Genomic DNA, 17,871 nt, shown 5'->3' with positions numbered 1-17,871 from the left:
TATGTTGGCGAATGGTTTAACACAAGAATATCGGTACGATGTGGTAATTCTTTCTTATGTAAAAAAGAAAACAGATCAGTGTCTTTTGAAACAATTACTTAATTTTTTGAAATAACTATAAATTCAAAGTTTAAGGCCTTCATTTTATCAAAATATTAGTTAGGCATTATTATTAGCTAGATATATCTAACCTGCTCGTATTTCGTTATTCAATATTCCACATTATGTTAAAATACTTATAAGAATTCTCCTCCTAACAATCTAAGCGACTCTCAACATTGTTACCTCCGACAATATTTAACGTTTATTCCACCATCGTGCGCGTAAACCCCCAAGGTAATACCCATACATACACAAGCGGACAGTTTCGCATAAGGCTAGGAGATATCTAACGGAAAACAGAGACGTGTTAAAATGCTTCCCAGTATTTTCTATACCACTTCTCGCCGCTCCCTCCGGGGACCCGAGTCTCCCACTAACGTTATACTAACGTGTAAATAGACTTATTGCAATAGGGAGATACTGCTGGGAACTAGTTAATATTTAAATAAAGGTTATGAGATAAACGAATACAGGCCTTTATGGATGTTATTAATCGAGTTGTGTGCTTATAGTTGATGAGCTCGCGGTACCGTACACATGTGTCACAAATTTAATGATGTCTTTAACGTTTTTTTAATCTAAAACTCAGTGTACAAAGGTTATTTATATAAATAAAACTGTCTATTATTTTATTTTTATATATTTTATTAAGTTGGTTATAAATAACTGGTAGAATACATTTTAGCAATTTTAGCATTATTATAGAAGTATTAATTTTTTACTAAAATAACTATCTGAAACAGTCGAGGCTTTGCACTTAATTGTACTTCTGTTAATAAAATTCAATGAAAAGGTACGAATGCTAAAATGTATTCTACCAGTTATTTATAACCAAGTTAATAAAATATATATAAATAAAACTGTGCAAAGCCTCGACTGTTTCAGATAGTTATTTTAGTAAAAAATTAATACTTCTATAATAATATAAATTAATAAATCTAAATATGCCTTTACAGACAAAGCGCTTAAACCTATAATTTATTTGCATTTTCGTTAAAAAAGTCGCTATTCATATTTGAATTTATAACATTATTATAACATTCAAATTATAATAATATAGGCCAGCTAGTGTCTGTATGCATAACAAAAACTCTCTACATATTAATTGTACCTACTATCCAAAAAGTGTCCACCACTAGACTGGTCTAACGTGGTGGACACTTTTTAACTAACTACGGACTCAAAATTTCTCAGTGTGGCAGAAGACCCGTGTCCTGTAGTGTACCAGTAATGGGTTGATATAATCATGATGATGATTCAAAAACTAACTTTTACATTGTAGCTAATATTGTATTAAATTTAATGATACTAAAAATATAAAACTCATTCATACTCGTATTCTCCTCAATTATGTCTCAGTAAGGCGAGGAACCCCAAAAACTGTCTTTAACACCACTGATTACGGTATAATCCCGTGAGTGTTGGATTCAAGTTTATCTTATATACATCTCGTTGTACGCTCTCTACACTGTACGATGCATCCTCAACCGCGACGTCCCACGAGAGTTTCGCTTGAGCGGAACTCGATATCGTATCGATGCAACTTTGCACTCTCGGTTCCGTTATGGAAGCGTAATCGCGATATGTCGTTCCCGGTAAATACTTACTCGTGAATAATAAATACTGGTTGCAATTATAGAAATGTACTTTTTGCATCCACTCTTGTAGTACTTGTTACCGACATCGGTACATGCATTGACTAAAATGGCGAAATGTCATGTTACCGAAATTGCAGCCTGTAATTCCAAATGGAAGCTTGATCAAGGCAAGGTAAAATCTCTGCAGACCCATCGTATCTCAAGCCGTAATTCTGGTGGTAACATGGGTTAAACCTATGGCCCAACTGGTGGTAAATGGAAAACATCACCTATAAACATGGGTCTGAAATTACACCGGTAACCACTCCCTTCAGAACGGAAACGAACAAAATAAAACAATGCAGCTTGCTGGCAGAAATCAAGATGGCGGTAGTAGGTACTTGCCCGGACGAGCTCTGTGACAAAAAGCTCTACTACTGCCAAAAACGTTATCCAAAGATCAAAACCGGTTGGTGAGAAATGATGGTACCTTTTTGTATTTTATCCATACACTGTATTAAATCCCCTAATTGGATTATAAACAATAATTTAGCGTACTGAAATTCTTAGTCGCTTCGTGATATAGATTTTCTGGTACCTAAAGTGGGTTCGCAGGAAATCCGGCAGTCGAAATCGAAATACAATCGTTACAAAGCAAAAAATTCACAATACTGCCTCAGGAAGGTTGACAAAAACAAAACTTATTTATATGATACCCAAGCTTTCTGGTTTATGACTTAATTTACTTACTTAATATACCTAATATCGTGTTATGTCAATATTATATCTGATTTAGGTAAAAGCCTGATTTTTCTTTTAATTATACTTAACTAGAAAACCTAATCTTTATGTATTTTTAATGTTGTTAGTTTGACCAAAATGTTAATGAGAAATGAAAGTTAAAAAAATAGATGCATTAATTGTGATGCAACAGACAAATCTTCAAGATGTATAAGTTCTTTAAATCAAATCGCTATTACTAACGCTTATGGTAGCAATCTACGTAGTGACTACGAAATAAACGTTGTTATACAGTAAATTAATAGTAATAGACATAATATTAACAAGGGCTGGTTCCCCACAAGATGCATCTAAGCCCAGACTCTTAACGTTCCCATAGGAGACTGCCACGTGCTGCCACTTAGCAGTCGGTGAGTACACATTTAGAATTCCACAAAACTAGGACCAAAGAACCTTATATCATGGTAAATAGAGATCGAAATGGCCTGCAAAGTAATTGTGCGATAGCATCGCCAGTTCTCTAGAAGCTTAGGAGTGTAAGAATTGCCTCGACATGTACAAAAATAGTGAATTGAAGTGTTTTGTACATTGAATCTTACTTTTGAAAAATCTAGGAAATAGTGAGTTTACTCGGGGACCGGAAAAGCAATAGTCATTTTGTATAGAGTTTATTTAGGTCCTCCAATGGTATTGAGGTATCAGGTCGGGTCATCAGGGTGTGAGGCATAATGCCAAAACGTTGTCTCTACAAGGAAATTGATTTAAAATATACACATACACTGTAACAGTGGTTAGCCGCATAGTAATCAACGGCGGTGCATGAGTTCAATGAGTAAATTGTATGTGTTTTATTGCGTCAAAAACGACAACTATGTGTTATATAATATGCGTATATTACATACAAAAGATAATCCTGTGTCTATCAACCTCAGGCATTTTGAAGCCTCATAAGCTTGTTATTACACCGGCAACCACGCTCTTCAGACCCGAATACAGCACAGCTACTTGACGGCAGAAATAAGAATGGCAGTAGTAAATCCCGGGACGAGCTTTGTCAAAAAAAACTCTACTATTACTAGAAAAATTATACTTATTTTTGATAGCCAGCTTATTATGGAAGTCTTGAGGATATAACTAGTACTGTAACAAATACAGGTACAACTAGTAATGTAAGCTTTACATGTTTGAATGCGCTATTCACAGTTATTAACTGTCCAAATAGGAAAAAAATCCTGTTTGAATTAGAACGCACATTTATTATAGAAGGCTATGTAGCTTTATTGTTTTTTTATTTGTTATTCATATATAGCTCGTATAACGCTATTCAACGATATACGAATCACGCAATGGCCTTCAAACGCGAAAGCCGAATGAAATATAGATAAAACTGTTCTTATGCAGACAAATTTACACTGTACTGGAACACGCAGTCGTCCCTACGGCGTGCGTGAGCCCCTTGGCCGAGTGGAATCCACCCCACCGAGATTGGTTCCGCACGTATTTTTTTCTTTAATATTTATAGACCGAGCCTTACGTGTCATCATATTATGCTTGTGTAATATAATTCGGCTCGAGTCTAGCTAAATAAACGTGAATAAAGCTGGAAAACTGTAGGAAAACGGGAGTAAAATATTAAATTGGAGATTTTAGCTGTTTGTTGTGTATGTAAGAAAGATATTGGTGTAGCACTATTAAAAACAAAATAAAGTGTAGTGGTGAAGGTTTACTGTTTTCGAAAATCACAAGTTTTTGCACTCTCAAGAGCTAGCTCCTATTCACATACTAGGAACCTAAGATAAAGCGCTACATCTGGACGGAACTATAACTCATCTCTGTAACTCAATGGTGTTATAACGATATTTTTGTAACTTTTTTGCGTGTTGTTTTTTATATATGAGGCTAGTTAATAGTTACACACTCTTTACATACTTTACTTTAGTCTGTAATCCTATTTTTTAATATCTGAATATTTTTAGAGATGGAAGTTTCATCTCATTAATGTGCTGCAATAATTTCATACTTATTTTATGTAAATTATACAAATGTTTAAATAGCATGCTATTAATCTTAGAATTATCTGCCCCCATCGAAAGATTATTGTATTCTTTGTAGTTATTCAATTAAATATCAATTAAAATACACAGTAATAAATCGCCTGCAGACTCCAGCTTTTATATTAATTTATTTAATTATAAAGTACATTGAGTTTACAGGTATTCAAAAAAAATTTACTTTAAAATAAATTATTAAAGGCAAAACAATGAAAACTTTGCAAGGGGACATCGTTAATTATTTTTTTCAACAGGCAAAGGTCGTAAATAAAAGTAAAGGGTGCTATTAAACGCATTATTCGCGCATATTTAATGTACTGGAAAGGTTAAAAGGTTTTTTATTTTTCAACAGCTTTATATAAAAAATCGCCATTTAATTTAAGCCCCCAAATTCAATATGAGTTTTATAGCCTAATAAGCATTATCTCATCGAAAATTGTGAATGGAAAAGTTCAAGAAATATTAAAGTACCTACATGCTTATGTAGGTACTTTAATATGTTTAATGCATATTTAATAATATTGTATTGTAGGTACTACCTACGCATTGATCAATAAATATGAATTCACAGTGAAGTTGGAGATAACGTACATCATCTAATGTTATAATCGTTATTATTGCTAATCCTTATAATCGTTATTTACATTATATTATTAGTATTTAAGTAACTATGCAGGAACTGCAATAATTTTAGCATGAAATTTGTTAATTGAAACTTTTTGGTGATATTTTTTTCTTTTCGACTATTAACTTCGCCTGGTTGAGTTTGCTATGAACTAATCAGCGACTGCTTTTTATTACTTTACTTAATATTTGCACTAACGATAAACCATATTTTAATATAACATGAAATTAAAGATTTCAAAGCATTAATTAAAACAGCTTGATGTAATTTTTTTCCCAAATGTTTTCGAAAACTTTTTAATATCCTATCCTATTAGAATTTATTACACAAGTAAAATGGAAGTGAAAAAAATAATACAAAACGAGTAAACAGGGCAATACCATTCCGCGCCTACATGATTTGATTTTCGGAATTAATAATTCAAATGGGCAGGAGTCGTCTTGGGGTCACGAAGGCGGGGGCCGCGAAAAATAGATAATAAAATGTATTGAAATGGCTGCGGCCCGGATTATCCGGTTGAAAGTCAATGAATATTTGATTTCAATTTTTTTCCCGACGTCGCCGTAAAGTATTCACGCCATACCTAATTTGATTTTCGCCATTCCGACCGTTCGCCGGGGCAGTTTGCATTCATATTCAGACAGTATATGCGTTTGGGTTGCCTCTAGCCCCAACTCTGATACAAATAAACAGGGGATATTTTTACATTACTAGCCAGGATAACCCGACCCAACTGATTACGTTTTGGGGATAATAACCGGCGCCAATATTAGAGACGCATTTTGTATTTTTCGTGTATTAAAACGGCCTCTTTATCTTGCTGCATTACTATAGTTTTTATTTAATGGGTTTTTATTTTTTTATCGCATTCATTTCTTACATTGCGAATAAAAACAGTTGGCGAAGTTTAATTTCAGCTAGGCAATTTTCCCATAAAGGAATATATGAGATTTTTATTGATATAAATATCTCAGAAATATAAACATTATTATAATGCATAAAAATATATTATAGTTATAATATTGACGCTTTCTTATCGTAAAGATTTATAACAAAATATTGATTTCTTTGTTTGTCTAATTACAGAGTGAGGGACCTCAAATATCATCCTAAAGACACGCAAAGGGCGTGAAACTTGAATTGAGGATAAGATGTTTTATTTCTTACAGCGATCATAACAGTGTCGGTTTTCCCTTGTCGCATAATGAAATAGGATTCGTTTTTGCGAACTTGCATAAATGACAGCACAACGATATTTCACCGAGCTTGAATATTTGGGTCAACCTGTTTTTGTGTAATGGGGATTACAAAAGTAAATTTCACATTATATTTGGTGTAACTGCTACAAGTGAACCTTCGTTGCCAACAAAAGATGGCCGCCCTTGATACGAATTCGTGGATTTTAATTAAAATCTTACGCGTTGTACGGATAATGAAAGCAACTGATTCTACAATATACAACTCTCTGATTATAGTAGTTTTGACGCAAAATTTGTTTGCAAGAAAAAATGTTTCTTCGCAATTATGAGATGTACTTACATATTATTAATAATTAAATGTGTAATATGTTTATAAGTTCGAGTAGGCACTATAATAACAAGGGAATTCATAAAAAAATAAGTGAAATGGGAGCCCAATTTTACACGAACTTTTTGACTATTGCTCGTGCCCAATAGCAAGAAATCTTTACAAAGAAACCATATATTTTATTCGGGCGTCGATTTGTTATTTATTAGTCGAGAATAGTCGTAACACGAGGGAGAGAATACAATATCAAAACGGTGAACCTATTTAGAGGCGACTTTGCCTCGAAACTCCGTTTCGCTTCGATACTCTGGAGCTGTGATGCAACCATTTTTACTAGAGCTTCGATGCCTTTTCCTTTCTATCAGTATACGTTGATAAAAAAGATCATTCGATAGGCTAGACGGTTCTTCTAAAGCTTGACGAGATTTAGCGAGGGTCGGCGCCTGTATTTATTCGTTGCTAGTTAACCAGCATCTTTGCGGCAAAGACGACTAGTGAAATGAGCCGAATCGTGCACAAAAATTATATTGTTATTTCCTTATGAGACATGCAAACCAAGTAGTTTGGAAGGAAGCATGGCGACAAAAACCTATCCGTACGTGTCCTTTCTAACGAGTTACAAGCGATTTCGTAATAATCCTATAGCGAAAGAAATTTATAGCAAGTTCATATTTGGATATCGTAATAGCTTGCGAAAATATTAAATGTCTTATATAAATATTAATTATTTAATATATATCCTTATTGCTAAAGGATTTGTAATTTTTAAATAATGTATCATTGTCTATGGTATTCTTTTTTCCTGAAATATTAAAGTAGCTCCTTTTGTAGTACTCATATGATTTAATAATGTTCTTATAATTATGGACTTACCTCTGTGCCTATTAGTTTGTTTGTCGAACATTAACATGGCGTCCTCGATCTGTAACAAAAATACATAAAATAAAGTTCAAATCCTTCAAAAGATCCGTGAGGAAAAATAGCGAAAAACAAGGGCGTCGTGCGCGATTTGAACCCCGCCCCAGCAATAAAACACTCGGGCGCTGTAATAACGAATAAGCACCGGTACAGAGTAAACCACACGCTGCAAATAAACTTTGATAAGCGGGGGCGAGCAGGTAATAACGTATTCATAGAGAAATAAATGGAAAGTCGGCGGTTAGGACACGAACAATACACGCGAGCAGAGATGCGCTGTCACCGCCTGTGTTTGGACCCGAGTGCCACCGAATTCGGCTCATTGTTACGTTTTTAAATCTCCCCGCTCGCAAAGGCAATACATTCTTTATTGTACGAAATTGCGTTCTAAAATTCATACTGCAAACGTGCCACATTTCGCCAAATGATATGTGCGCGAAATCACAATTAAAAAGTTGGATTAAACTTTCAGCATAGCGCGTGAGATGTTGAATACCCCAAGGATGAGCGATGCCCTTCATGTGGACTGTATTTTTGTAAAAAGCGGGCAAGTTTAGTATGACAATCCGGCCCGAGGGTTTTGTCTGGCCGGAGTCGCCAGCATCGGCCTCTCCCTAGGGCAACATTACGCGGAGGCCCCGCTACAACGTACTCCCGATGATCGATGTCGAATACCCGTAACAGGTGACCTTTTGCTGAATTATTCTTACCTGTAGAAATGTTTGTTTAGAGGTGATTTGTTTAACCGGGAATTGTTATGCCTTTGTTTGGACACCCGTGACGGGATAACCCTTTTTTGCGGCGTATAAAAATTTTCATATCGACACACGTAAACTTTTGCAGCTTTCGGAATGATGAAAACAATTTTTGTGATGCATTTTTACTAAATTCAACGGCATATCTATTTCGACGGCCGACTGGCGCAGTGGGCTGCGACCCTGCTTTCTGAGTCCATGGGCGTGGGTTCGATTCCCACAATTGGAAGATGTTTGTGTGATGAACATGAATGTTTATCAGTGTATCATTTATCTGTCTATTTTAAGTATTCATGTATATTATTCATAAAAATATTCATCAGTCATCTTACTACCCATGACATAAGTAACGCTTACTATGGGGCTAGATGGGGGGATGTGTGTATTGTCGTAGTATATTTAAAATTGGTTTGTAAAAATAACAAATATATACCTTCTTTTAGAATTAATATAACGTGTAAAACAATAGTTTCCATCAATTACATTTTTCACATTATTTAATATTCTATTTCAAAAAAGCAGAATATCTTATAATAATGAAATTGATTTGTGAACTCATGAATAAAATCGTAAAATTGATAAAGAAGGCAATTTGCTAATTAAGTATAGATTCTACGAAAACCTCTTAAAATAAATTGTAATTTATGTACATATAGGTAGGTATTCCATTATCTTAGTTGATCTTTCGGAATCCGATGATTATCACTTTCCTAAATCAACAGTGGTGTCCCAAAATCAATATCTGGGTTTGTTTTCATTAATTAAATTGTTCGATTTTATTGCTTTGATAAGAAAATAATAGACAATAGTATTCGAAATCAATTAGAGATTATTTTAGTAATTATTTAAGTGTAAACAGAAATTGTAATTTTATCCACTTATATACAACGGTTGGAAACAAAGTACAAAGCCGGAAGGCCGTTTTTTGTGAACTTTTTCAAAACTGATTGGTAGAGACAAGGTCTGGCATTGACCGGGGCTAATCCCTCGAGTAATGTTAAACCAAAACCAAAGTTAGGCCGGCTGATCAATGCGAACTCCCTCGGGCAATATTAGAAACTGCCGGTTTTGATTTTCAGATGTTTTATTTATATTGGGCAATAGCTGGTCTATTGTCCACCAATCCACATAGGCGCATCGTCGAAGGTCTAACTTCTAAATTCGTAGCTATGATATCGTGCCCAGCCAGCCATTTAATACGGTTATATTAAAAATGTTTATGGGCAATAAGCAAATTACCTTCTATTATCTCAGATAACTGTTTCTTGTGATTTAATGAACAAATGTTTGTTTGCCTATTTTTGAAATAGAATAAAAAGCTTTATTTAAACTTTATAATAACAGCTAAGGAAGAAATAAACATTTTTTTCACTTGTTTTGACAATCAACCCGTATTAGCAAATGTGGAAAGAAGGTTTTTTTTTATTTGAACACGCTTTGAAACCACTTATGGGATTTAGGATTTAAAAATCAAAAGTGCGACGCGGTCGAGATACATTGTCTAGAATGTAAAATATAATAACATTTTGGGGTAAAGAATAACTTGCAGAGGTATATCCAGAAGAAGTCGCGGGGAACTGCTAGTCAAATATAATACATTCTTTGAAAAAATTTAACAATTTATATGTAAAACGTATATGTTTTGTGTAATAGTTTACGAATACAGCCATTTCAGTAATGCGAAAATAGTTCATAACATACAATAATCGTTTGAAAACTTCTAAGAAGTATAATATTTTTAAAAAGGTTTGTTAATTTTTAAAATAAATCTAAGAGAATAAACTTGTTTATTTTGGCAGCACACGAATGAGTTCGCGCCTTGTTACGCTGTTTACAACGCGCATTATTTTCACTTCAACTTAAGCACTTTGCGAGTTTATATTTAATCTAAGCTTTTGTTTAGTGTCGCGTCTACATTCTGCTTTATGGCAAAGTTATGAGCGACGTATGTAAGTTAAAGTGGACCGCAGTATATTATTTGTAGCGTCTGATGTTGGTGATATTGTATTTGCGCTATAAAGCTGCTCCCTTAGCCAGTATGTCTTTAATAGTAAACTGTTTCAAGTTTTCATAACAATATTGTTTTACATACTCGTTCTTTCGACTTTGAGCGGGTCAATGATTTTAAGGGCCCATTGGCGCAGTTGGCAGCGATCCTGCTTTCTGAGCCCAAGGCCGTGGGTTCGATTCCCACTACTGGAAAATTTTTGTGTGATGAGCATAAATGTTTTTCAGTCTCTGGGTGTTTATATGTATTTCTAAGTATTTATGTATATAATTCATAAAAATATTCATCAGGCATCTTAGTACCCATAACACAAGCTACGGCGGCCAAGGCTAAACGGATGTTCCAGCAACCGATGTTTTGTAAAACTTTTGTAAAAAAACACTTTTTCCATTTTTTTTTCTGTAATCTAAGCAGTATTTATAATGTTTAAGTTGAAGACGACTTAGAAATTGTATATTTTATGTGGGAATATAATATAATAGCCCGACTAAAAGTTGTGTGTGAACTAGCTGGAGTCACGTAGCAGAAAGTGTGTTCAGTAACAAGTGGGGCCCTAATAAGAACATTTATGAACACACCGCGGCATGGTCAGTCTAATTCGCCTTTTAATATTCGGGCAATGTATGGCATTCTCGTGTGGAATTCTCTAGAACTTTGCTAATTCCACTCTTACTGAAACATTTTTCATGGCAGCTCGCATGAGTGAGCGAAATTGGAGACAATGTGCGCTGTATACGCCCGGAATTTTTATGACTTAGCCCGACCATCGCGGGATAAAACAAGTTTTCACTTATTGTTTACATCGTCATAATTTATGTCCTTTGTAAAATTGAATGGAATTTCACTACCCTGATATAAAAAAATACGTAAAATTTCAAACGTGGTTTCGTTCAAAGCTATAAAATTGCCTCGAGGGTGTAGTGGTTTGAATTTTTTTAGATTATTTTATTACGAAGTTCCGATCCCTTGGTTGGTTCAAGGTTTTATATATTGGGTTTTCTGTTATGGAATTTTCAGTAACAGACCGAAGTTATAAATTAGCGTTGTCCTACCCCGTGCAACAACGACTAAACTATTTCTTCTTTATTGCCTCAAAAGGAGTGTTGATCTTAAAACCTTTGCAATTTCTAGAGTCAGTTGGCGGCATTTACCAATTATTCTTGTCGCGGCGTGTTACTGATTAACGGTTTAACTTGCTCATACGCCTATGAGATGGTTACAAAAAGCTAGCCTCTACAACTGTACAGATTTCTGCTTCACAGTTTAATAAAACTAACACACTTAATTAAAAACCAGCCCATTGCGAGTATGATTTTTTTCACAGTTCCAAGGGATAACCGAGTTTTTTTTTTTAAATATATAGATAAGTGCTTGACTGCAATCACACCTGTTAGTAAGTGATGATGTAGCCTAATATGGGGTGCGCTTGCCTAGAAGATGCCTATTCACTCCAGATTATAGGTATCGGGGAAGACAGAAGATTGGAGGGCATTCAGGACCTTTGCGGTACGGATCAGGAAGGAAGAAGCAAAACGCTTCGTACGTGTTGATGGAATTTCAACAACGTAACGGTGCAAATTCTTACGGTGCCTCACAGTTCGATTGTAGAAAGAAGATGGTTTAACAAAATCGAATAGCTCTAGAATATAGCTAGACAGGCCACCTTGCGCCGGTGTTCAAGACTTTGAAGTCTACTGACTAAAAGGTGTTTGATATTTCAACTTGATTCGAACTTCAACTTTCAACTAACCTCCACGGGTTCCTGAGAAATATATTCTTGATATACAGACAGACATACAGATTTCGCTTTTGAGATTCGGATACATAAAATATATACAAAACAATATGTCTAAAAACTAAAAAACGTTTCGAATCTCGTAAATGGCAGTAGAAAAGTTAACGCTTAGAGAAACCGAGTAACTGTTAAACGTGCCTACGTCGCAAATTAATGCGACAGGTACCTCTGGGGATTTGGCTGGCGTCTCCCCTTAAATAAAATGCCTAATAATAGGGAGAATGCTTAGTAGGAATTGGCGACATTAGAGGAAATTGTTACAAGTGTGTTTATTGATATGCCTCTATATTTTATCTTTTGTAAGAATTAAAAAGGATGTAATATTTGAGTAAAAAGCCTTTTGATTTAATGAGAAAGATACATAAATAATCTTTCCGTATTTCTGTGTCAAAACCTCTTGCGAGTCGCTTCCTAGACTTTTTCTCGATTACTGTGAAGTCACTAGAGAAATACATCGAATGGAAAAGGCGCAGACTGCATTTTTCGAGAAATATAGCGCACTGAGATAATAATGTAGAAGTTGAAAAATATTTCTAGTCATTCAACCAATGCATAAGATCTTCCGAACAAAACATTTCTCACATGGTCTCACTTTGCTTGATGCTCTCGATGAGAATAAAGTCTATTTAATCGGAACGTCCCAAATTATTAAGAGCCCATAATAATCCACTACCGGCTTTGAGGCCTTTTCCAACTGTATGTATCTTATCTCCAGTAGATGTTAGTAGAATAGCACAGATAGCGCTGCTGACCGTCCGTCGAATTCCCTTAGTCGTCTCTTACGACTCCCGCGGGAAGAGGAGAGGTGGTGACAACTGTATTCTGATCTACCGTCACCACACGGCACTGTCACACACCGGATTATAAAGACAACGATTTAATAATACTATACTCAGTGCATAATTGCTAATGCTATATAGCTTAAATTTATCACGAAGAATCATATAAAATAAATAAATAAATATACTACGACAATACACACACCGCCATCTAGCCCCAAAGTAAGCGTAGCTTGTGTTATGGGTACTAAGACGACTGATGAATATTTTTATGAATAATATACATAAATACTTAGAATATACATATAAACATCCAGACACTGACAAACATTCATGCTCATTACACAAACATTTTTCCAGTTGTGGGAATCGAACCCACGGCCCTGGGCTCAGAAAGCAGGGTTGCTGCAAACCGCGCCAATCGGCCGTCAAAAAATATAATGGATCTGATAGTACTATTGGAAATATAATCAGGTATAGATTTATTCGAATGTACTACGTAAGCCGATCCAACAAGCTATCGCGGACCAGCACCCAACAATTGTTGAATTACGAGCATTACATTCGGCAGCACGATCCATCAAAGCAAGCATGCAATATCGCTATTTGTGAACCCAGCATTTGTCAGTACTATCTGCACAATCACTACGTTTGTTTTGTTTGTCCGTGTGCAAGTCTATGCCGACGCGTATGAAATTCCTAGGGTTGACTCTACAGTATTTTGTTTCCTATTAAGATTTAAACTATCTATAGTTATCGTTAGTTACACCATTTATAACTCCAGAACGGCTGGACTAATTTTTATGATATTTGATTTTTGGATTTCTCTTAGTCCGGAATAGGATAATATATATTAAAAAATGCAATTCATCAAAAAAAAAAAAAAGTTCCGCGGAACGAAGTTAGTTTACTAAATCCTGAATGCGATTTTCCACAAATTTCTAACGTTTCAGGAAAAATAATTCTATATATTATAAATATTTGTCAAGTAGGCGTCGAAGGGTTTTTAAGTAACAGACACTTATCAATTTTCCATTCTCATTAATTCATTTATTTGTTTGTTTTTGCGGTTAACATAAAAATGACATAAGTGTAAATATATGTTTGGTGAATTATTTGAGTTTTTTAGCCTACTTCTTTTTACAGAAATTTTCAAATTCATCAACCTAATCCAATGTTTAAAAGTTTTGTTATAAAAGGGTTTTTCCGCATAGAAATACACTAAAAATAAGACATATTATTTATATTATTTTTGCAGACTTATACTATTACTTTATTTCTGTATCTTTAATTTAATACAAAAACACCGAGGTATCTACACCGAGGTATTGCGGCGGAAGCAATATATTTTATAACTCGTAATTTTATCCGAAAAATATTGCTTACATAGTATTATAAAAAAAAATCAAAAAAATAACAACAAGACAGTAAAATTCTTCTGGTGGTAACCCTGGCTGTGACGCATGGTTTTGCAAACATACCGCGTCCGTGCTTAGCTACTATGCTGTTGATACTGTTTGTCACTGTTCCCTAGAGCCTAATAAAACGTATTTAATGCATAACCGAATTAGGTCGAAATCGATTATATCATTCTGGCTTATGATCAATAAAATAAAACCTTGGCTTACATATTTTTTCTTAGAAAGTTAAGCGCATTGATGAAACAGTGTAATAATATCAATAACATTCTTATTGTGATATTCAATATCAGATTAAGCCCCACTGCTGAGCAGAGCTGTCTTTTGAGGTAAAGAGGTGATAAAAACTTAGGATCCTCTACGCATTTTCGCCAACCATGTTTTAGTGTTAGGCTCTACTGTCATGAAATTTGCAGTTCCATCGCGTGGTTAGATTGTCTACTTTACGAATAAAATAAAATCTTTCTGATTCGCCAAAGCCAACCTCTAAGAATTTTTGATCCTACTTGGAGACCAGGTTCTACGAATTAAAATATTGTCTTCTAATAATTTAACAGTATTGCTCTTCGAATATTAGTCACTGTTCAGCGTATACTTACATGGATTTTCGTATAAAAATTCAGAATATAAGCCATCAAAAAATGATTAAGAAAGTTAGCTAACACAGAACAATGCGTTTAATGCTTGCAATTGCTCATCCTGCCAAATTAGAACTGTCAGTTGTTTCTAGAAATTCTCTAACAATGCGATTGTTTTCTCACTTTGGTCGCTTTAGTGGTTACTTTGGCAGTTCAGACACAGCCCATTCGTAATGGTCAGCTTTGCGTCCATCAAATACGAACTATTTCTGGAAGAATGCGTCTTATCTGCGAGTTTAGTTGCTTGGAATATATTGGTTTTGGGATTGGATAAGTATCTTTATAGATATCGTATTTTAGCAAGAGTATACGATATGAATTATTAAGGGAGCTACGTGGTTTTATGCGATTAAATTCAAACGAAGTGAAAAAAAACGCCTATAATCTTCCTTAATTTGCTTGTTTCTTTTCCAAAAAAAAAAAAAACGGTTTATTGTGTTTCTCTCATTAGTTAGTAAATTATTGAGTTCGTAAAATAGTTAAGTCAGTAAATGGTATTTTGCTATAATGCATCTTATAAGAATGATTACACAAACGTTACACTTGCGTGAAGCCGCGGTTACAAACAGTAAATATATTTAGTCTGAAAATGGAGAATGAGAATAATAAAGTGTATTTATGGCTACACAACAGAATTAACTTGTATATTCAACTCTTAATCCGGCTTCCACTTTGCAAAAAACTTCTGGCTGTGTTTCAGACATGTTTGTCGGAGAGAGTTTTAAGCCCTTTGACGGAGGTACATGAAATCGGACAAGGGATGCTTCTTGCAAACCCGCAGCGATAAAGCTTTGGAATAGCGGTTTACAAATAGGTTTAGCGGTTGGCAAGTTTTTAATTGAATAACTTCGTATTTGCAGGGCAAAATACATTAACATATTATTATTGTTAACGGAAAATTCGAAATTCGAAAAACTTCTGTTCTATTTGACGTTTTCAATCGATCTTTCTGAATTCAAATGATATTAATATTTAAGTTTAATTTATAATAACACGCTTTTCTCCATTAGGAGCCTGTGTGTACTCGTACATACCTGTAATTAGCTTTTGATAAATTATTGTCTTATCTCATGATGATGAAATTGATGAAACAAAAAAAGTATGTTTATTTAAATGGATGACTTTTCTATTACTATTTAGCTTCAAAGTTTGTTTAAATTTCTTCATTGTTTAAAACTCTGTGATAGTTTTATTATGGTATCAGAATCAACAGGTTGCGTTTCGCTATGCTAAGGACAAAACTAAGAAAATCTCGGCGACTCTTTAAAGTACCGTAACTTCGTGAAGAAATTTTGTAGAAAATTTTATATATCGAACATTATGCAGCAATTAGAATTTTTAGTTCAACTTCGGAATAAATAGCAAATAAACAATAATATATATGTATAATAATGATAGGTTTATTATATTAAAAGAAATAAACTTTGTATTTGATTGATTGCAAACAAATACAAAGTTTATTTCTTTAATAATATAATCCACCCCTGGAAAAGACAGAAACTTCTATCTTATGGGATACGCGTGGACACACAACATTATACATCCAAATTGAATTACGGCCTTACTTTCGGCAAGTCAGTCGAAAGTGGGAGAAAACTCAATAAAAACGAATCAGAATAAGGAGACTTCGGAAATGGCATAAAGAAAAGTTTTAATTTGTTTAAATATTTCCGCGGGAGGAAGTTCCCTCGGTGGCTTGAATTCTTTGCCAGCATAAAGTCGCCCGCGGCGGTCTAATGGGGCGAGCCACCTGGTCTTAAAGGTGACATAACAATTAACTTGAAGCACAAAATATTAGTTGAGCTAACTACTCAGATACACTCCGCCCTCTGCCCTTCATAAACAACACCCCTTTCTGAGGACCGACTGTACAATTTTGTCGTATTTACGTAATGATTCTCCAAGGAGAACTCTCGGGGAAGGATAGCATTTTATCCCTCTGTTTTTATAGGCGAATTGATTGGGCACCGTCCGGAATAATATCGAAATAGGATTAGTTTTCTTTGTAAGTTCGTGAGAAGCGTGAACTCGTCCGGCGTTTATTAACTTCTAAATAATCAAGGGCCCATATAGTGCTGCTATAGATAACATACGTATAAAATTCTTTAGTAAAGATGATATTTTTAGTCTCTTTCTATCACACGGGAAATTAAAATTTAATAATAATTAATGAATGAAATATTTTGGTATGTTTTGTTATGTTTCTTATTTTGGTTAACGTAATTGTTGTGACCGATTAAAATATACCAAATATTGATAGTATCATCAAAATCTAAACAGACAAATTTTTATATAGATATAGAAACCTAATAAGACCTGTAGAATAGTTATTATGTTGTTAAAAATTAATATCGAGTAAAATACCTACCGTTGAATTAAAAACTCATCTTTAAATTGCTAATCACTTTCAATTCTTTATCTCCAATACAGATACAGAATTTCAAATTGAAATTATTTCAAATATGAATTCAATAAATATTAATATAAAAATTGTAATCTTCGTTTTTATAAAATTTAAACCGTTCTACCGTACAAAATCATGCTCAAAGCGCCTTGTGTGTACTGTTCAAATCTTATCAACGATTACGAGTGTCTCGAACCGTGAAGGATCGATGAATAAAATATGAAAGAAGTTTAGGTAAAGCCGAAAACGTTTTCCGTATTTGAATAATCACTTTAACAAACAAAATTCGGAATCCACTTCATTACTTATTAACCTGTGCTTGAATGAGACAAACTGGAATTATTGGGTAGGGGAAAACGAACTTGCAATAATGTAATCGATTTTGGACTATTTCGTTGTCGCCAGAAACGTGAAAGGTCCACTGCTTGTCATTTTAGTTCCAACGATGCTTCTTAACCAATTATAAATAAAATATTTTTATCTGATTTTCTAAATTAACGACATACTCTTAACTTACTTATCGTGATGCGACG

General features: G+C 34.3%; 1 protein-coding gene across 4 annotated transcripts in view; it reads right to left on the bottom strand.

The window, feature by feature from the left end:
* LOC120624201 (RNA-binding protein Musashi homolog Rbp6) overlaps positions 1–17,871 on the bottom strand; it is a 692,918-nt gene that overhangs the window by 134,337 nt on the left and 540,710 nt on the right. For all 4 annotated transcript variants that reach the window (XM_039890595.1, XM_039890597.1, XM_039890596.1 and 1 more), the window contains exon 7: positions 7,497–7,545. In XM_039890595.1, coding sequence (XP_039746529.1) covers positions 7,497–7,545 — 49 coding nt within the window. The remainder of the gene's footprint in view (positions 1–7,496; positions 7,546–17,871) is intronic.

Source organism: Pararge aegeria, chromosome 6 (genome assembly GCF_905163445.1).
Source record: "Pararge aegeria chromosome 6, ilParAegt1.1, whole genome shotgun sequence".
NCBI lineage: Eukaryota > Metazoa > Arthropoda > Insecta > Lepidoptera > Nymphalidae > Pararge > Pararge aegeria.
This window is presented reverse-complemented; position numbering and strand designations above follow the sequence as displayed.